Below are 21,889 nucleotides of genomic sequence, written 5' to 3' on the forward strand. Positions count from 1 at the left end.
CATTATTTTTTAATAAGAACTGAGTAATTTCCCAGTAGTGGCGCTGCAGGGGAATTAAACATTTGCAGTTGGGTTCACCATAGATTACAGCAGATCACTGAGGGGCCAAAGCAGAACATGATGTTATTAGCCTATTGTAAAAGGACCTTCTACCACTAACAAAAAAAGGGTCAGTCGCAAAGAAAAACCTCTAAATCAAACACCTAGCCCATATTTTACATGCTGGATTCTAACTTACTATCTCAAAACATCTTCGTTATTTTTTAATAAACTGAAAAATACTAAAATATTGTGCATACCTGATTCCAAGGTTCATGGTTTCTGCTGTACCTATCATGCTAATAGCGAGAAGCATGTTGTTGCAAATTTTTGCTGCCTCGGTGATGTCCTGTATTAGCCGCGGGTGATGTCCTGTATTAGCCGCGGGTCCCGGCCGTTGATGGCCGCAGGGACCGCCGCGATAGGGGTGTATTCGCCGTATAAGACGCACCGACTTTTTCCCCCCAGTTTTGGGGAAGAAAAAGTGCGTCTTATACGGCGAAAAATACGGTACTATTTGACAAAGGAAATAAATAGTTTACCAACTACACAATTCAATAAAACTACATTATCAGTACCTTAATTAATAGACAGCCTAAGGATGAAATAAACAATTATCAGTGTCATTTACAGTACCGTATATATTCATCCTAAAGGAAAACCACGGTAAAACCACGGTTTAAAAAAAAAAATCACTTAAGAACACTCCCATAAAAAAGTTCTGATCAAGTTTGATTTATACACCATTTAAATTTGTTAAGAACCTAAGGGTATGTTCACATGATAGAATTTCCATGCGGAATTCTGCAGCAGCAGAGTCCCATTGATATCAAAGGGATTCTGCTGCGCTGTGCACACAGAGGAATTTCCGCAATAGATGTTTCTGCCGTGGAAATCCCGATTCATGAGTCCGCAGAAAGAATAGACATGCCTACTCTTTCTGCAAAGTCCGCATGGAAATGCATCGCCGTCTATGAGACGCCGCTTTTCCAAGGGGTCCTAGCACCGGAATGTGCTTTTACTCTGGACAGTTCCTGACACTAACAGAGGTGTCCGCAGAGAGCACTGTGATCAGACTGGAAAGAATTACACAATTTTCTCTGTAGCATACAGCAGCTGATAAGTACTGGATGGCTCAAGATTTTGAAATAAAAGTAATTTACAAATCTGTACCAGTTGATGGAAATCTTGCACCAGTTGATAGGAAAAAAATTATTTTTCACTGGAGTACCCAGTTAGGGTAGGGTCTAACGCCAGGAGTTGCCCCCCCCCTTCCCCTAGCAATCTGCCACTACGAGCAGCCACACAGAGCAGCACATGCGCAGTGCACTCAGACATTGCGGCTGCTCTGTGATGTCAGAGTGCACTCGGTGACTCTCAGGCCCGTGTGGCTGCTCGTAGCGGTGGATTGCCGCTGCGAGCAGGCCAGGGGCGGGGGAAGGGGGGTGGCAACAGTTGGAAGCACAAAATGGGTCTGGTCACTGGCGGATCCGCAGCGTAAAATACGCTGTGGAGCTGTTGCGTGTGACCCTACCTTTGAATTCTAAATTGCTAAGGGATTTAGAACGAAAAAACTACATTTATCATATTAGCCAGAGTGGCTACAAATAGTCTTTTATTTATAAAGAATCCAGTATATAAGTGCTTTATAGCCCATTATTTTTTAATAAGAACTGAGTAATTTCCCAGTAGTGGCGCTGCAGGGGAATTAAACATTTGCAGTTGGGTTCACCATAGATTACAGCAGATCACTGAGGGGCCAAAGCAGAACATGATGTTATTAGCCTATTGTAAAAGGACCTTCTACCACTAACAAAAAAAGGGTCAGTCGCAAAGAAAAACCTCTAAATCAAACACCTAGCCCATATTTTACATGCTGGATTCTAACTTACTATCTCAAAACATCTTCGTTATTTTTTAATAAACTGAAAAATACTAAAATATTGTGCATACCTGATTCCAAGGTTCATGGTTTCTGCTGTACCTATCATGCTAATAGCGAGAAGCATGTTGTTGCAAATTTTTGCTGCCTGGAAACACATTTAAAAAGCTGTTAGTAAGGAAAACATAAAAATGCCATATAATGTATACAACTTACAAAGCTTACAGTATTACAGGTGAAAAAATCATACCTGTCCTGTTCCAACTTCTCCACAGTAGATCACGTTGGCGCCCATACACGTCAAAAGCTCTTTAGCTGCATCAAATTCTTGTTCGACCCCACCAACCATAAATGTAAGGTTTCCAGATCTGGCTGCACCAACACCTGGCAATAGAAGAATATGTCTACATCAGTACGGTATCTACACAGTTCCAAAGCCAACATACTATCAATCCTTCAGACAGTTGGGTAAATGAGTTTACATGGTGAAAATATTTGTATTATTTTAATATATTTTTGTATTGCTCCAGCGTTGAGTTTTGCTTGTCAATTGACCATCTAGAAGGACGTATTTTAGGTTTAAAAACACTTACCCCTGTAGCTATGATCATAGAATCCCCACCCAAATCTTGGACACATGTATTTAAAAGTACTAATATTTCAATGAAAATTACTTGAGTGTCCTTACAGCTGACATTACTGACAAAGAAGATGTGGTAGAAAAACACTTTTTTGAAAAGACAAAAAATGATCAGCCAGCATGTTAAGATCAATTAGCATGATTCAATGAATAAATCATCATTAAAACATACAGTAAACCCATGGCAGAGCTCTACACCATGCTAGTGCGACTGGCCAACACACATTTCATAGTAGGCTTCCTCAGGGGGCACTGTATAGATGTTCTGACCCATAATGAATGGTATGTAGTAGTAAATGCTTCTCAGCGGCTAACGACCTCCTGTTTATTGGTGACAGCATGAGATCCAGGATGGCGCGCTCTTTATCTGCTACCTTAATCTATCTCCTGGCAATATGGGTATAGGAAACACATTGAGAATGAAGTATCGCTATCATCAGAAAGTCTGAGTATTAGCCGATTATGGCATCTCGTTGATTATTTGAATTACATTATTATGGTTTATTGCAAGTAGTAGCTGGAGTATAAGGTTACCCACTAAATGTGCTGCTGCTAGATGAGGGTCACAGTGAATTCATAGGTTTGCCCGTTGGTTATTTGTACTAGGTTACTAATTTAAGGAGTCATTGTACTGAGACAATTGTGAGTTACATCTATGGGCAATATGCCATGGTGCTATGTGGACCGACGCATGATATTTGTACTTACATCAGTGGGCATAGTGTAATAGATTGTCATATCTGGAGGATATTGTGCAATAGGAATGTATATTGCTTACTATATGTATTTATTTTCTTTATATGCCGCGGTACATGAATTATACCAATGGGCAGAATACAATAGGACCTTTAATCATAGTGGACCCTGTCATACATTAAGCTAACTACTTTTTCCTTTCGGTCTTCTCTACGCTTTAGTAAGGAAGGTAGTTCGGGATAGGGAACGACAGTGTAATATGGGAGGTTCCGATGCAGGGCCGTCCTTATTAGGATGACAACTCTGCCTAGGATCAGGCTATACCAGGGATATTGTAGGGAGTTTAAGGCTCTGGACCAATCCCCACCCTGTTGTCCCACCCTGAGTCAGGGGCTAGGGCAAGAGGTAGCCAGGCTTATATCTTAGCCTATTTATATTGTTTCAGTGACGGTATCTACTAGTACTGCCATTATAATAGTGGCAAGTAACATTATTTGTATATCACTTTGTCATGCACCTGTGGTTTATGTCCAGTTTTGTGAGGACATTTTTTAAAAGGTACTCAATAAATGTAAAGTATTAGTCTTAATTTTGAATTATTCCTTATTGGTCAGATATTGTTAATGTAGGTATGCCTAGTGTTCAGTGGTGGTGACTAGTACATTTATATGTACTGATCATTATATATTGAATCATGTTAAATGAAAATAGAGATTCCTCTTCAAAACCTATTGTCTGTAATATTTTTTTCTTCTATTTTGGCAGTAAAATGTGAAAGTTTTCATTATGATATCTAAGAGTCAGTATTTAGATAACTGTTTACATAGTAAGGCATAACTGAATTTTGCAATTCCTTGAAATCCTTAGCGTTCTGTTCCAGTTGTCTCTGTTTCCTTTCAGTTCACACTACTTGACTGAGAAAAAGAGCCCATTAATTACCCATAAATGATACTTTACTGATCCTTTGGCTGTGTTTATCCACAGTGCATAATAATGAGTTCAAGTAATCCTGTGATATGACCTAAAACAAATTAAGATGACAATTCAAGCCAGATCTTACAAACAAAACCCAGTATTATCCATCATAGGTCAACAGCTTTTTATCTAGATTACAGGCCGCTAAATAGCTACAGAGAGCCATTTATTAGGCCAAAATTAATGCTGACAACGACTCTCAGCTGGTTAATTTTTTGACAGCTGCACTCTCTCAGTTGTACAAACACTTAGGTTGTAAATAGCAAAAATAAAATACTTAAGAAAAAACTGCAGTATAAAAGAACCATTAATCATTTCAAGGAAGGCAAAAACAAGAAAACTGATACTTTTTTTCCACAGCAAATTTTATTTACAAATTACTACTGTTAACTAGCAAGTATAATGACAGTACAAAAAAAAAAAAAAAATTAAGAAATTCAGTCCATTTATTAACGAATTTCTAACTGGAAAAAAAAAAAACCAAGTGAAAGATAAAAGGAAGATCGTCTAGTCTTGTGTAATATGTTTCCCAGGACCTTTTCCTCTAGGGTGGGTCTCTGTGTTGTGGCTGTGGATGAAGTCAAGCTCCATACACCTGTGAACCAAGGAGTGAAGAATGCTACTGCGCACGTCTCCCTGTCATTCTCCTGATTGGTGGGGGTCTCAGAACTAGAATCGCAACAGATCAAAACTTGTCACTGTGCCATGTTAAAGGCTTTTTAAATTAGAGGTACACTTTAAATAGAAAATGTGTTCACAATTATAGAAATCTGTCATCTGTATTTGCTGCCTAGCACTGCTGACATCGCTGGGAAAACGGATAGGGTGTCTGGAGCTATGGTGATTGCCAGACTTATAAAAACAGGGGTGGCTAAATCGCAGCTTACTCACTTTCAAGTTTCTCTCATTCTCTTAAATATCGGGCAGAATCACAGTGGCCCTTTAAGGGTGCTGCAGTGGCTGTCTGGGAAAGAAGGTCAACATCATGCCCCAGTGATGTGCGAACATGTCCCCACTAGAGAGGAGTGAGGAGAACGCACCGCTGCCTCTGTTTCCACTAAACTCAGAAGCTGGCTACCTCTGACTGTGGATGGCTGCCTCTGTGTAAACCAAAGTCATTCTCCTAACTACTGTAAATACTTTGAGCACTCTACCTGGCCTGCCGTGCACAGTGCTCCACTGCTTTGCAGTCGGAAGCAGTGGGCACGTGAGGGCACAAAATGCATAACCACTATCCATCTACCTACTTTATAACCCCCTACCTACAGATGTATTTACCTACTGGGCTGGGGACATACCTGCCTATGAAGGAAGGGGGAGAGCTACCTACAGTGCATAGTGAAAGTATTCGGCCCCCTTGAACTTTTCAGTCTTTTGCCACATTTCAGGTTTCAAACATAAAGATATAAAACTGTAATTTTTTGTGAAGAATCAACAACAAGTGGGACACAATCATGAAGTGGAATGAAATTTATTGTTGTTAATTTGTTAACAAATAAAAAAAACTGAAAAATTGGCCGTGCAAAATTATTCAGCCCCTTTACTTTCAGTGCAGCAAACTCTCTCCAGAAGTTCAGTGAGGATCTCTGAATGATCCAATGTTGACCTAAATGACTAATGATGATAAATAGAATCCCCGTGTTTAATCAAGTCTCCGTATAAATGCACCTGCACTGTGATCGTCTCAGAGGTCCGTTTAAAGCGCAGAGAGCATCATGAAGAACAAGGAACACACAAGGCAGGTCCGAGATACTGTTGTGGAGAAGTTTAAAGCCGGATTTGGATACAAAAAGATTTCCCAAGCTTTAAACATCCCAAGGAGCACTGTGCAAGCGCTAATATTGAAATGGAAGGAGTATCAGACCACGGCAAATCTACGAAGACCTGGCCGTCCCTCTAAACTTTCAGTTCATACAAGGAGAAGACTGATCAGAGATGCAGCCAAGAGGCCCATGATCACTCTGGATGAACTGCAGAGATCTACAGCTGAGGTGGGAGACTCTGTACAAAGGACAACAATCAGTCGTATACTGCACAAATCTGGCCTTTATGGAAGAGTGGCAAGAAGAAAGCCATTTCTTAAAGATATCCATAAAAAGTGTTGTTTAAAGTTTGCCACAAGCCACATGGGAGACACACCAAACATGTGGAAGAAGGTGGTAAGATGAAACCAAAAGCAAACTTTTTGGCAACAATGCAAAACGTTATGTTTGGCGTAAAAGCAACACAGCTCATCACCCTGAATACACCATCCCCACTGTCAAACATGGTGATGGCAGCATCATGGTTTGGGCCTGCTTTTCTTCAGCAGGTACAGGGAAGATGGTTAAAATTGATGGGAAGATGGATGGAGCCAAATACAGGACCATTCTGGAAGAAAACCTGATGGAGTCTGAGACCTGAGACTGGGACGGAGATTTGTCTTCCAACAAGACAATGATCCAAAACATAAAGCAAAATCCTCAATGGAATGGTTCACAAATAAACATATCCAGGTGTTAGAATGGCCAAGTCAAAGTCCAGACCTGAATCCAATCGAGAATCTGTGGAAAGAACTGAAAACTGCTGTTCACAAACGCTCTCCATCCAACCTCACTGAGCTCGAGCAGTTTTGCAAGGAGGAATGGGCAAAAATTTCAGTCTTTCGATGTGCAAAACTGATAGAGACATACCCCAAGCGACTTACAGCTGTAATCGCAGCTAAAGGTGGCGCTACAAAGTATTATCTTAAAGGGGTACTCCGCCCCTAGACATTTTATCAGATCGCCGCAGTCCCGCTGCTGGGGACACCCGGGATCGCCGCTGTGGCACCCCGCTGTCATTACTGCACAGAGCGAGTTCGCTCTACACGTAATGACGGGCAGTACAGGGGCAGGAGCATCGTTAAGTCACGGCTCCGCCCCTCGTGATGTCACATCCCGCCCCCTCAATACGAGACTATGGGAGGAGGCGTGGAAGTCGCCACGCCCCTGCCATAGACTTGTATTAAGGGGGCGGGCCGTGATGTCACAAGGGGCGGAGCCATGACGTCACGCTGCTCTGTCCCCTGTATCGCCCGTCATTACGCACAGAGCAAACTCGCTCTGTGCAGTAATGACAGCAGGGTGCCGCAGCGGGGATCCCAGGAATAGGGGATAAGATGTCTAGAGGCGGAGTACCCCTTTAAGGGGGCTGAATAATTTTGTACAACCAATTTTTCAGTTTTTTATTTGTTAAAAAAGTTAGAAATATCCAATAAATTTCGTTCCACTTCATGATTGTGTCCCACTTGTTGTTGATTCTTCACAAAAAATTTACAGTTTTATATCTTTATGTTTGAAGCCTGAAATGTGGCAAAAGGTCGAAAAAGTTCAAGGGGGCCGAATACTTTCACTATGCACTGTATTAAGAGAACTAGGTACTGTGGGACATAGCTACTTTATGGGGTTATGCTGCAAAAAATTTGAACAATGTGCCCTGGCTATATAATTAAGAAGAAGAAAAAGCAAAAAAAAAAAAAGCTTCTATTACTTCCCTCATAGCCTCCGGTATTGGCGCTTTGGTCTCTGCTGACACCTGGCTTCCCAAAGCTTTTTATTGTATAGGACACCAAAGGGAGGAATTATTACAGTTTAGGAGCCTATAGATGGGAAAATTGTATAGAATTGGGGAGGGCACTGGAAAAATGCAGAGTCTAAGATGTTTGTCCTGCAGATGCTGAAGAGATGAGTTTTGGTTGGAAAATGTTGTTATGGTGGTCTGAGCCGGATGGGGAAGAAAAGAAAAGAGGGCGCCACTGTTCAGAGAATAGGTCACTTGTGAGTTTCTTGATGTAACTAACCAGTAGCATATAGCGCAGAGGAGTGTGTCTGACTACGGACTGTGATTAATATGATACTACCTACGGATGTATCTACCTATTTGGGCGGGGGGGGGGGGGGGGATTCAGACTATCTACCTGAGGATAAACCTGCCTATGGGAGGGCTACGTAATAAGAGAACGGGAGGGGAGGGGAGGGGGGGGATGGAGACACCACCTGCCTGCTGTGGGGGATATACCAACCTATTGGGGGACCTACTTAACCTTTCCACTTTTACTTTGTGGAATTATTAAAACTAATAACATTTATATTATTCATAAATATGAAGTTGCATACTATATATGAACAAATACTACTATTAACATGTAATACTACTATCAACATCTTAATTTCTGTATGTATGTGCACGTTTTGCAGCTCTCAAACATCTGAACTTTACCAAATATGGCTCTTATGTTGAGTTTGGTCAAACCTGTTATAATACCACCTTTTTATTTCCCAGCCAAGTGTCAAGGAGGCAGAGCCAAGCTACTCAAAAACAACAGCCTGGCATGCCTCCTCGCTTGCCCTTACCTCCAAGCCACTCCTTGATTGATTCGCAGAACCCCCTTAAATCTGTACAGTGATCCCTCAACTTACAATGGCCTCAACATACAATAGTTTCAACACGCATAGGTCTTTTCTGTACCATTGCAACTTGAAACCAGACTCAGCATACAATGCTACAGACAGTCCAGATCTGTAAAACATGTCAACGGCTGGAAGAACTGACCAATCGGAATGGGCATTTTAGTGTAAAAACACCTGTATTACTGAAGTGCATGCACTGACTGACTGACTGACTGGTAGCGCCCCCTACAGTACAGGGTGGTACTACATGTTCTGTACTCTTTACCTGTGCCACAGTTAGCTGCTCCTTTGGACGCCAAGTAAGGACAGCTCCATTTTGCGTGTACTGTACAGGACCCTGAAGAAGCTCCTGTCCTCTATATAGACAGTGATTTCCAGCTTCCAGCAGATCTTTACTTTTATATGTAAGGACTTGCTTTATCTGTATTAGTTTTCTTTTATTTTTCTTTAATCCTCACTTTTTCCTATTTTTAGATGACATTTTGTTGACTTTAGAATCAATTACCAGGTTTCCATGGAGTTATGGTTTCAACTTACAATGGTTTCAACATACAATGGAAACAATTCATTATTGTAACTTGAGGGAGCACTGTATTTTTACAATGTCTGAATATATATCTGCCAAAACATTTACATATTTATAATTCCAATACAGTAGACAAAAAAAACAAACCTGTAAAATAGTCACAGATCATTCCTTAATTATATTATCAATAATGCATAGTGGATATTCTCCGAGGCTTCAGTAACAGTAATTTACTTACATTTTCTTTAGTATTAGGGACAACTGTTAACTTTAAGTAGTAAGGTCGTGCTTTGTGTGGTGGGCCTCATGGAAATGGGGCCAAGGTATCATAATTATTAGACATCCATAGCACAAAGAGAGACAATAAAGGTCTGTTTTCCACAAGTCTTTTTCCTTTAGGGACAACCATTACATGGGCACACGTTTCCATTGTATTATCTGGGTGAATACACTTGAGTGTACAGCTTGTAGAACAAATGGATTATACAACTCTTCAGCAAGCACTACATGCTTGTACTGTAATCCCACTGGGAGGGTTATTGAGTTAAATTCAATAGCGACAATTGGGCCAAAAGTAAGTGTGAAATGATTGTAGCACACTTACACCATCTGGACAAGTTGTTGTCTTTGCAATTATGTATATAAGATGGGCAATAATAAGGGTGTCCTAAATGTGTAATTCGCCGGATGTCCAACAGCGCTCATTTACAAATACCAGGTTTAGCAACAATATTCAATCTGCGTCAGTAACCGAGCAACCAGTCAGGAATTTGCTCAAAATGTTGAGGTGGTAAGTTCTAGAATGGACAGGGATACAGAATTGTAGATCTTGATCGTTTTAATGCATTCAATATTTACTGTGACACATAAAATAAGAATGCTGACGATAAGACATTGGGTAAATATTGGACCCTATTGCTTTTTAATATAGGACTTAATAACCTTGTAGACAGCTGACAAACAAACCTCAATTTTTACATGTGATACCAACCTGTGTAAATTAACACAAAATAATTTTATTATCATAGATGGATTTAAAGAAGATGGAGGCTTTTTTAGCGGAGAAAGGGAACAACACAGGAACATAGCAGTTTATGCACTTGGGAAGGGAATATGCAATTTCCCATTACACAATAACTAGAAAAACATCAGACAAACATTAGGCTGTTTCTGACAAGGCAAATAAGAAAAGGTTTGGCATTGAAAAAGGGCATATAAGTGCGCATGGTAAAAAAAAAGAAAGGGTTTAGGCTGCATTCACATCACAAATTTTTAATCAAAAAAGAATAATGTAGACATATCGATCAGTCTTATTTTTTTTACACATGCGCAGTAGTTCTGGAAAAGTGTAGAAAAAACGAGAAACAAAAATGGATACATTTATTTACTGACTAACTTGTTATTCTCAAGAAAGATTGGCTAATCTAGACCATGGCTTGATGCAAATAATTTTAAGAAGACTGCAGAAGATACCATAGAGATGCATGAGCAGTAAAAAAAAAAACATTGTAAAGATCAAGTTTACCGCAATCCATGGGAAGACAAATTGAGCACATGGAAAATTCTGTTGCTACTCTCTAAGGGTCAGTTCACACATTTTTTTTTGCTGTAGATTTGCTGCAGCAGATCTTGCTGCCAGTTGACTTCAATATTTTGCTGTGTTTTTTCTGCAAAAGAAGCCGAAGAAAATCTGCAGCAAAATATGTTCATGTGAACTTACACTTATTCCACCCTGGAAAACACAGTGCAGTAGCCACACATTGTTTTGATTGGGATTCTGCAGTACCATTCACACTATAGGATTCCATGGTGGACATTCCGTTGCAAAAATTCTGAACCCCCGATTCTGCTGAAAGAATAAGCACGTTCATTCTTTCAGCTGTATCTGCTCAGAAACGCATTGCTGTCTATGGAGATGGTGCATTTTCGAGCGGTCCTAGCACCTGTGCTGCTGCAAATTGAATCTCTGCCCAGAATATCTCCGTGCAGAAATTCCAAAGAAAAAATGAGCCCTAAGAGTGAAGAAGACTCCACTAAAAATCAGCAAAAAAACCTTTATGTGTCAAGAATTGTGTCCTTGAAAGGACACCGGAAGGAAAGCCACTGTGGTTAAAAAAAAAAAAAGTTTTATAAGAATAATTTAGACCTTCGCAAGTTTGCTAGAGACTAGGGCTGGGCAGTATGACCAAATATGTGTATCACGGTATTTTTTTAACTTACGGCGGTTCCACGGTATAGAACGGTATCTTCAACCCCCCCAAATCATGTGACCCGCGCGCGGTGTTCGCCTTCCCCCCCCCCAAATCATGTGACCCGATTAATGATCAGCCCAGCGGGGTACTACTCACAGATGTCTGCCCTCCTCCTCTTTGTTGGGGGCCGCCGGCGATGGAACTCACTGTACGCCAGTGGTCTCCAACCTGCGGACCTCCAGCTGTTGCAAAACTACAACTCCCAGCATGCCCGGACAGCCAACGGCTGTACGCTGTATCACTATGCCCGGGCTGCAAAAGCCGGCTTCTTACATGACAGTGGGCTCAGCCTATCACTGGCCGGGGCATCGCTCCGGCCGTTGATAGGCTGACGGCTGTACTCCACCGTCCCCAGCGTGCGGCCGAGGTGGGTGAGTTGAAAGTAAATTTTCTGTATCTTTTGCAGCCCGGGCATAGGGATACAGCATACAGCAGTGGTCTCCAACCTGCGGACCTCCAGCTGTTGCAAAACTACAACTCCCAGCATGCCCGGACAGCCGTTGGCTGTCCGGGCATGCTGGGAGTTGTAGTTTTGCAACAGCTGGAGGTCCGCAGGTTGGAGACCACTGGCGTACAGTGAGTTCCATCGCCGGCGGCCCCCAACAAAGAGGAGGAGGGCAGTGCTTGACATCTGTGAGTAGTACCCCGCTGGGCTGATAATTAATTGGGGGGGAGGGGGCAGAACAGCACTGGCAGGTAACATAGTGTTAGTTCCCCGATGTGGGGACAGCGCTGCGCTAGGCTGATAATACATTCCCGAGGGGGAGGGGCCCAACCGGTATTGCGGTATGGGGGAAAATTCATATCGTGCAGCCCAAAAAATTCGGTATTCGGTATGAACAGGTATAACGCCCAGCCCTACTAGAGACCACCTGGATGTTAGGACAAATTCACAAAGCTTTATTGGGCACTTTGTAAAGACTGAAGGATAGAATTATCAAAGGTCAATCTTTTCTACTTTGGCATAAAATATGCCAAAATTCATGCAGGGAAAAAATGGAGAGAAGGCCTGTGCCAACTGTGCTTGGCTGTTTACACAAGAGGCCTGTGCCAACTGTGCTTGGCTGTTTACACAAGAGGCCTGTGCCAACTGTGCTTGGCTGTTTACACAAGAGTATGGCAGGGGTGTTGTTTGTTAGTCAAAGCTAAAGTGTTGGGTTCAGAGCCAACTGAAAACAATGGAAAACCCAAAAAAATTAAAAAAAAATAAACACTGAAGGCTTTTGCACAGCAACTTAAAATGGGAAAGAAGTGTCTCACAGCAAGCCATAAACATAGAACCCTAAACAGAAGCCTGGCAGTCAGTAGATCGCCATAGATTTGCAAAGGCAACACATTTACCATATTTCCCAGAGTTTAAAATCTAATTGAAAAATATATATATTATTACATGACTGCTTTTTAAATACAAAGCAAACCATGTACGGGTATGTTCTTTTATATTGGATTCCACCATGGATTATTGTTAATTACAATCTGTGCTGTACTTTATACTGCTCAAATTTTTTTGGGGGGGAACAGACACTTCTTGAAGTGGAATCTGTGTGGAAGGTACATGAACTGGCTCTACTGAAATCTGAGTGAAAATACAGTAGTCCCCTGACATACAATCGTTTCAACTTCATGTGTTGAAGGCAGCATCAACATACAATGCTGCCGTGTTTTGGGGCCATCGCAAAAACAGCTGTGGCCGGATAGCCGTTTAATGTGCCCCACTCAAATGATACTCACATGTCCCCACTGCTCCGGCCCGTCAGTTCACCGCTCCTCTGCTGCCGCTGCCCTGTGCCATTGCTCTCCGTCGCCGCTCACGCTGCCCCGTCATCCAATAAGCGCTGCATGAGCGGCGACATGATGGCGGAGACAGCACAGGGCAGCGGCAGCATCATGATACGGCAGCAGAGGAGCGGTGAACTGACAGGCCGGAGCGGCATGGACATGTGAGTATCATCTGTGTACGTGCCTCCATGTATAGCTATACAAGTGGTCCCTCATCCGTCAAACAATGGTTTCAACATATGACGGTCCGCCTGGAACCAATTACCATCGTATGTTGAGGGACCACGGTATATGGATGTCAAACTGCAATCTACTGCAAAAGTCAGAGGGTCTACATTGTTTTTTCTGCCACCGAAGAAAAATCTGTTGTGTGAACATAGTCTAACATCTAGGAAGGTTTTAGGAGAGCTGGGTTTACAAAGTATGGGCAGCATAAGAATGTGAGCACGCTTCTGTTTGTATGTTATACATAGCCTTTTTGTTTTCTGGAGTTGAGACTTTAAAAAGGGAATCTGTAAGTAAGTGTAAATGGTGCCCTCCCTGTTTTCAGTAGGCTGTATACGTGGCCTTATGATGTAGTTTTGTAGAATGCTCAAAGATTTAACCAATGTGATGCAGGTGCCAGTTATCTTCCAGAGATACGGATATGCCAACCCCCCCACATCCCTGGACCATGCATTCCTGATGGACCTTTTTCTTTCTTTACTGTACAGCACAATACTTTTTTTTCTATATAAGTGATCATGAGAATAAACCTATCTGCCCATTACTTTTTAGCTTGTCATATAAGTAACAGAACTACGCTGGATGCAACAATGGTGAGACTATCACATACGGTAAACCATGTCCCATCTTTGTAACAATTTAGCTTTAAAAAGATACCAGTACATCTTTGGTTTCTTGTGGGCTTTACAATATTGAAAATATTCAAAGTCAGAGAAAACATTCTTGCGTAATGAAGGAATCCTACTTCAATTTCAGACTATTCGAACAGCAAACACCAGGTGAACAGAATAATGTATGTGTAAAGTGTAACATAAAATGCCATTAGAAAATAACAATGTAGTAAATTAGGAACGCCCGAGGTCATGTGTATATTCCATCAATTTATGCAGTAGAAGCAAAGCAATACGCTTGATATCAAGAAAGGTACTGAGTAAATTACATCACCGTGCTAAGAAAAATACATTTAACCCTGCGCCACCATAAGCATTAAATCACAACGTTTCCTGAAAAGAGCCAATCTGTTTGAACCATCCTCACAAAAAAAGGGTGCCAATGGGACCAGGCAAAGCGTCTAAACCATCTTTAAAATGCAATTGTTCTAATCATTTTCTACAGATGCAGTCTCACAAGGGGCTGCTGTCACAGGGACCATTTACGACGTATTATGGTGTCTCTATTGTTTACCAGCGACATTCGCTAACCAGGCGACAGCTGGGACTGAAAGCTGCTACTCAAGGAACAATATAATCCTGTGAAAGCAATCAACAAATTTAAGGGTGTTAATTAACTTTACACTTTATCATGTTCAATTAGTTGTCTTTTTTAGCGGCGATTGCCGTGCACAATCGGTTTAGAGCGTGCCATGTTTGATTTGTAAGTGATCACAGTTTTAGCTGCACACCCCATGTCAGATGTTCTCTTGGGTTTTGGTGACACAGATGAACGACTTGCACACATGCTCAGCAATGGGATGATCTGGTTTAATATAAACCCCCATAACAAACTCTTGTTAACACATGCTGGTCAATGTCCAGTATGGGAAATCAATGGCAGCACCAGTATTCAGACTGTTAATTCACTGAATTTCTAGACAAATACTTCCACCACTAAAATCTACATAACAGAAACTAAACTGAACAATATTATGGTATAGTAACTAAAGGTAAAATTTACTATAATAAGCTGAATTTGTAACATCCTTCTGCACAAAGATAACGTTGGGGTCACACTGTTTCTGTTTAACATATGCACCAGGAAAGTCTCCCAATGAGTGCAAACGGAGGTTGTGACGATAAACAGTGCCAGCTATCACCCATAAACTAATATAGGATCTGTTTCACAATACAATGTATGTGTATCAATTAAACAGATTCTATTATAGCCTATAGGTAATCCATGCAACTGTCAGGCATCCATCACCTAAAGGCTATAATGTCCTCTGCTTAAAGAATATGTCACGAATAGCTCATGACATATCTGTTACACAAATTCCAAAAGGGAAAAAAAAAAGCTGCTTCAGCTCTATGAAAACAGATTAAGGGTACATTCCCACACAGCGTATTTTGCTGCGTATTTGCTGCGTATTTGCTGCTGCGTATTTTATTTTCTCTGTTGAAGTCAATGGGTAGGAAAATACGCAGCACCAAATACGCAGCAAATACGCAGCAAAATACGCTGTGTGGGAACGTACCCTTAAACAGATTCTTTGTTAGTCCAAAAACTTAACATGTTTCAGGGCATTAGAGATTCTGCTTCCTTAGACATAAGGACATAGGTCTGACACAAATGTCCTTGTGTCTAAAGACGGGACATCTGTAATGCGTAATGTTTTGGGACTAAAAAAGAAACCATTTTTGATTTGTGTAGAACTAAAGCAGATTTTTTTCTTCTGAAAAGAAACATCAGTTTTTGCACTATACTCGTGGTTTGTCCACACTTGTTTTCTGGGTAGCAGTGCTGCAAACTCTACTGTATCCATTCGGATGTAAACACGTATATTCTTTCATGACAGCCAGACTGTATTAATCTAAGCATTATGGTGGTTGTGTATGCACACAACCTGACTAGGTGAGTCTCTGTCACATTGGGCAGTATGTCAGTGTGTGGGCCGATGCAGCTGCTCTGGCATTCTACCCTTGTGATTTTTCAGTTAAATTTCTATACTAGCAGAGTGCTTAAAGCTTGTGCAAGAGGAAACCCAACGATGCTTTTGTCCTTATATCCCAATCTCCACATTAACTTTTCTTTGCAGGAGGTTTTTTAACCCCTTAAGGACGTTTTTCCACTTTCGTTTTTTCATCCTTAAATGCTAGTTTTCCCCAAATTTATTTTACAAGAGATAATAGGAGAAAATGTCTCCCAAAATGTGTAACCCCATCTCTTTTGAGTATGGAAATACCCCATGTGTGGACGTCAAGTGCTCTGCTGGCGTACTACAATGCTCAGAAGGAGTCGTCACATTTGGCTTTTGGAAAGCAAATTTAGCTGAAATGGTTTTTGGGGAGCATGTTGCATTTAGGAAGCCCCTGTTGTGCCAGAACAGCAAAAAAAAAAAAAAAAAAGACACATGGCATACTATTTTGGAAACTACACCCCTAAAGGAACATAACAAGGGGTACATTGAACCTTAACACCCAACCGATGTTTGACAACTTTCCTCTAAATTTGGACGTGAAAATAAAATGTTTTATTTTTTTTCACTGAAATGCTGGTGTTACCCCAAATTTTTCATTTTTTACAAGGGGTAATAGGAGAAAAAGCCTCCCAAAATTTGTAACCCCATTTCTATGGAAATGTAGATGTAAAGTGCTCTGCGGGCAAACTACAATGCTCAGAAGAGAATGAGTGCCATTGAACTTTTGGAGAGAGAATTTGATTGGAACAGAAGTCAGGGGGCCATGTGCATTTACAAAGCCCACCGTGGTGCCAGAACAGTGGACCCCACCCCCCCATATGTTAACCCATTTTGGAAACTACACCCCTAACAGTATTTAATAAGGGGTGCGGTGAGCTGGTGTTTGACACATCTTTGGAACAGTGGACAGTGCAACTGAAAAATTTAAAACACACAGCACCCCACACACACACTGCACCCCCACACACCACACCCCTCAAACAGCACCTGACACAGAGCACCCCTCAAACACACACCAAAATCTGTTAATTAGTTAAAACAAAAGATGTTAATTGGTAAGGCTTCTTTCACACTATTAAGTTCACCCGTTATTAAAAGTCTGTTTTCTATGTAAAAAACGGACGTTTAATAATGGATGAAATAACGGGTGCTAACGGCTGAATAAATATTCATCCTTCTAAAGACCCGTTATCCCTCATGTATGGCCGAACACCCCTGCCTACAGACTCCCACAGCCGGGACTACTACTAATCCCATCATGGACCAGACTTGTTTCCATGATGGGAGTAGTAATTCCCTGGCTGCGGGAGTCTGCAGACAGCTGGGGAGGCTACATTAGTGTTTGTACTACTACCCCCATCATGGAACAAAGTCTGATCCATGATGGGGGTTGTAGTACAGGGGCTGAGGGATTGATCGCACCGGGTTTCACTTCTGAGACCCGATGCAATCTGAAGATATTAAGCAGGGGAGCGGGCAGCAAGCTCTGCAACCCTGCAATGTATGGTGTGTTTTAACTTTCATCTTTAAATCCCCCGCGGGAGCCCTGAATGGCCGGTACTAAGGAGCCAATCAGGGCTCTCAGAGGGAGATATAAAAATGTACATTGTGACTAGCAGGGGCCATATGAATATTAAAAGAAATGTGGGGGCAAGATCTATAGCGCCTCCGGGGTTGGCAGACATATAGCCTATAAATCTAGCCCCCCAGCAGCGCATTAGATATGACCCCCGCCGGCGCATCAATAAATATATACCCCCGCCGGCGCATTAATAAATATATACCCCCCCCCCCACCAGTGCATTAAATATATACCCCCCGCAGCGCATGTATAATGTAGCCTCGCAGCACTTCTATATACCTATGCCACTGCAGCGCTATATGTGTAAAGCATTCTAGCAGCAGCATCGGCCGTCTGATGGTGCTGATAGAAATACTTTTCATACATAGCGCTGCAGCGGCATATGTATATAGAAGCGCTGTGGGGGGGCAGATAACGCTATGTGTCTGCCCCCCAGCGCTTCTATATACATATATCCCTGCAGCGCTATTAATGAAAAGAATTTCTATTAGCAGCACACAATGTCAACAGCCGTCTCCTGGCACTATGCGCTGCTAATAGAAATACTTTTCATTAATAGCGCTGCAGGGGTATATGTATATAGAAGCGCTGGGGCGGGGAGCAGACATATAGCGTTATCTGCCCCTACAGCGCTTCTATATGCATATGCCGCTGCAGCGCTATGTATGAAAAGTATTTCTATCAGCAGCATCGGGCGGCCGATGCTGCTGCTAGAATGCTTTTCACATATAGCGCTGCAGTGGCATAAGTATATAGAAGCTGCGCTGCGAGGGTACATATACATGCGCTGGCGGGGGGGTATACATTTAATGCGCCGGCGAGGGGTATATATTTATTAATGCACCGGCGGGGGTCATATCTGGGGAGCTAGATATATAGGCCAATTGTCTGCCCCCCCCCCCCCCTGCAGCCCTATATATCTTGCCCCCACAGCGCTTTTAATATACATATGGCCCCTGCTAGTCACAATGTTCATTTTTATTTATTTTCTGAGCATGCTCAGTAAAAATAAGGTCAGTTATAATAACGGACATTAACGGGTGTATTTACCAACCTCCGTTAGACTTAGCCATAGACTTCAATGTTAAAAGTAACGTTGGTTAATTTACCCGTTTCTTGTAACGGGCGAAAAATTTGTGCATGTCACGTTATTTCTCCCGTCACAACTAACGTCCGTTAGTCATGATGGGCTATACCGGGTGATAACAGGTAAACTAAAAAACCCATTGACTTCAATGGGGTTATTTAACGGCGTTAATAATTATTTTTCAAATGTACGTTTATTAACGGGTGAACTTCATAGTGTGAAAGCAGCCTTATGGCCACTGATTTGTTTTTTCTAAACTTAAAACCTCAGGATTCTGATTTAATTGCTGTGCTGGCACTTCGAGGGAAAAAAAAGTTGGCGTGCATTACGGTTTGGGCACTCAGGCTCAAAAAGGTTCGCCATCACTGGTATATGAAGTGACCAAAAATGTTGGACTTTGGTATTTTTTCTTCTTTTTTAGCCCACAGGGGCATAAAACATGCAATCTTTTGATTGCTTACACTGATCAATGCTATGCCATAGCATAGATCAGTGTAATCGAGCAGCAGATCCACGAACGGACAACAAGGAGGCAGGTGAGGACCCTCCCGATGTCCAGTCAGCTGATGGAGACCCGCGGTTTCACCGCAGATGTCCCGATCAGTTCCACTGGGCTAATCGGCATCGTTAACCCCGCACTTTAGACGCCACAATCAACTTTGATCACGGCATCTAAAGGGTTAATGCTGGGCATCTGCCCGATCGGTGGTGCCCGGCATTAGCTGTGGGTCCTGGCTGCCCGTAGACCCACCGTTTGTGAGAACAGTTTAAACCCTGTGTACAGGTACGCCCTTGTTCCTTAACCCCTTAAGGACTCAGGGTTTTTCATTTTTTTCCTCCTCACCTTTTAAAAATCATAACCCTTTCAATTTTTCACCTACAGACTCATATGATGGCTCTTTTTTTGCACCACCAATTCTATTTTGTAATGACATCGGTCATTTTACCCAAAAATCTACGGCAAAACAAAATAAAAAATTAAAATCATTGTGCAACAGAATTGAAAAGAAACCCGCCTTTTGGTAAATTTTGTTCTGTAGGTCCATATGATTAAAATGATATCCTACTTATATAGGTTTGATTTTTGTCTTATTTCTTGAAAAAATCATAACTACATGAACGAAAATTAATATGTTTAAAAATGTCCTTTTCTGACCCCTATGACTTTTTTTTCCCGCATACATGGATTTATGAGGGCTAACTTTTTGTGCCGTTATCTGAAGTTTTTATTAGTACGATCTTTGTTAAGATTGGACTTTTTAATTGCTTTTTATAATTTCTTTTATAATATAAAATGTGACCAAAAATACGCTTTTTTTTATTGTGTACGTCATTGACCATGCGGTTTAATTAACAATACATTTTTATAGTTCGGACATTTACGCACGTGGCGATACAACATGTTTATATTTATTTTTATTTACATAGTTTTTTTTATGGGAAAAGGGGGTTATTCAAACTTATTAAGGAAGGGGTTAAATTACATTTATGAACAATTTTTTTTACACTTTATCTATGCAATGTTCTAGCCCCCGATCGGTGATGTCTGGTATTAGCCGCGGGTCCCTGCCATTGATAGCCGCTGGGACCGACCCGATATGACGCAGGGTCACTGCGTGACCCCCCGTTATATCGCAGGAAATGCATGCACTATTTCTTCCGTTCATTCTCCCGTCACAAAATAACGTCCGTTATTAATAACGGACTATAACGGATTAAAACAGATAATGTAAAAATCCCATAGACTATAATGGGATTTTCTAACGGACGTAGGGATTTTGTAACGGACGTTTTATGGCCGATTTTCAGGGTTTTCATAACGGAACATCGAACGGATCTTTAAAACGGTTGAATTTTATAGTGTGAAAGCAGCCTAAGCTGGCAAAAAAAACTGAAAACAAAACACCCTCACATATGGGTAGTGGGTTAGGGTTAATTTAACTCAACTATATTTTCAATATAGTTCTCCTTTAAGTTAGCATTAAATTAATATGTGCACCAAGTTTCATTGAAATATCTCCAGCATTTTGGAAGTTATGTTGGAAATATCGATCATGTCAACTATGCTTCTATGATACCGTTATGAGTGATGTCAACATAATGGTCCTGATTTACTAAGAGTATTGGGTTAGTTAGTGTGATATGTTGTTTTAGACTTGCAAGATTCCACTCTATTTACTACACACGTCTGAGAATAACTAAACTTTTAAGAGTTTTGCCTATGGAAATAATTTTTTTTCTGTGGCTGGGGTGGTGTAAAAATAAAAAATTGTTATTAATTGTCCCATATGGCATTGTATGATAACATCCCCCTCGTTCTCGGACAGAATTACTGCCTGTAATTGACGAACCTATGACATGGGGTCTTCAATCGTGCCCATACAGCCGCGTACTGGAGGCGGATTATGTTAAAGGGGTACTCCGGTGGAAAACTATTTTTAAATCAACTGGTGCCAAAAGGTTCAACAGATTTGTAAATTGCTTCTATTTAAAAATATTAATCCTTTCAGTACTTATCAGCTGCTGTATACTATAGCGAATGCTATGTAGTTCTTTCTAGTCTGACCACAGTGCTCTCTGCTGATACCTCTGTCTGGATCAGAAACTGTCTAGAGCAGCAGAGGTTTGCTGTGGGGATTTGCTCCTGCTCCAGACAGTTCCTGACACCGACAGAAGTGTCAGCAGAGAGCACTGTGGTCAGACTGGAAAGAACTACACTTCTTTCTCTAGAAGGATGAAGAATTTTAAATAGAAATAATCTACAAATCTGTTAAAGGGGTATTCCAGGCCAAAACTTTTTTTTATATATCAACTGGCTCCGGAAAGTTAAAAAGATTTGTGAATTACTTCTATTAAAAAATCTTAATCCTTCCAATAGTTATTAGCTTCTGAAGTTGAATTGTTGTTTTCTGTCTAGCTGCTCTCTGATGACTCACGTCCTGGGAGCTGTGCAGTTCCTATGGGGATATTCTCCCATCATCATGCACAGCTCCCGGGACGTGACATCATCATTGAGCAGTAAGACAGAAAACTTCAGAAGCTAATAACTATTGGAAGGATTAAGATTTTTTAAAATAAGTAATTTAAAAATCTGTTTAACTTTCCGGAGCCAGTTGATATATATATAAAAAGGTTTTGCCT

The 21,889-nt window shown here is 41.3% G+C and overlaps 1 protein-coding gene across 5 annotated transcripts in view; it reads right to left on the reverse strand.

Moving 5' to 3' along the window:
- HIBADH (3-hydroxyisobutyrate dehydrogenase) overlaps nt 1–21,889 on the reverse strand; it is a 214,468-nt gene that overhangs the window by 16,978 nt on the left and 175,601 nt on the right. For 3 of the 5 annotated variants that reach the window (XM_056519864.1, XM_056519863.1, XM_056519866.1), the window contains 2 exons: nt 2,172–2,305; nt 300–376 (listed from right to left, as the gene is read on the reverse strand). In XM_056519864.1, coding sequence (XP_056375839.1) covers nt 300–376; nt 2,172–2,305 — 211 coding nt within the window. Of the gene's footprint in view, nt 1–299; nt 377–1,992; nt 2,070–2,171; nt 2,306–21,889 lie in introns of all 5 variants that reach the window. The other 2 variants (XM_056519862.1, XM_056519865.1) reach the window with 1 other exon arrangement.

This window comes from Hyla sarda, chromosome 5 (genome assembly GCF_029499605.1).
Source record: "Hyla sarda isolate aHylSar1 chromosome 5, aHylSar1.hap1, whole genome shotgun sequence".
NCBI lineage: Eukaryota > Metazoa > Chordata > Amphibia > Anura > Hylidae > Hyla > Hyla sarda.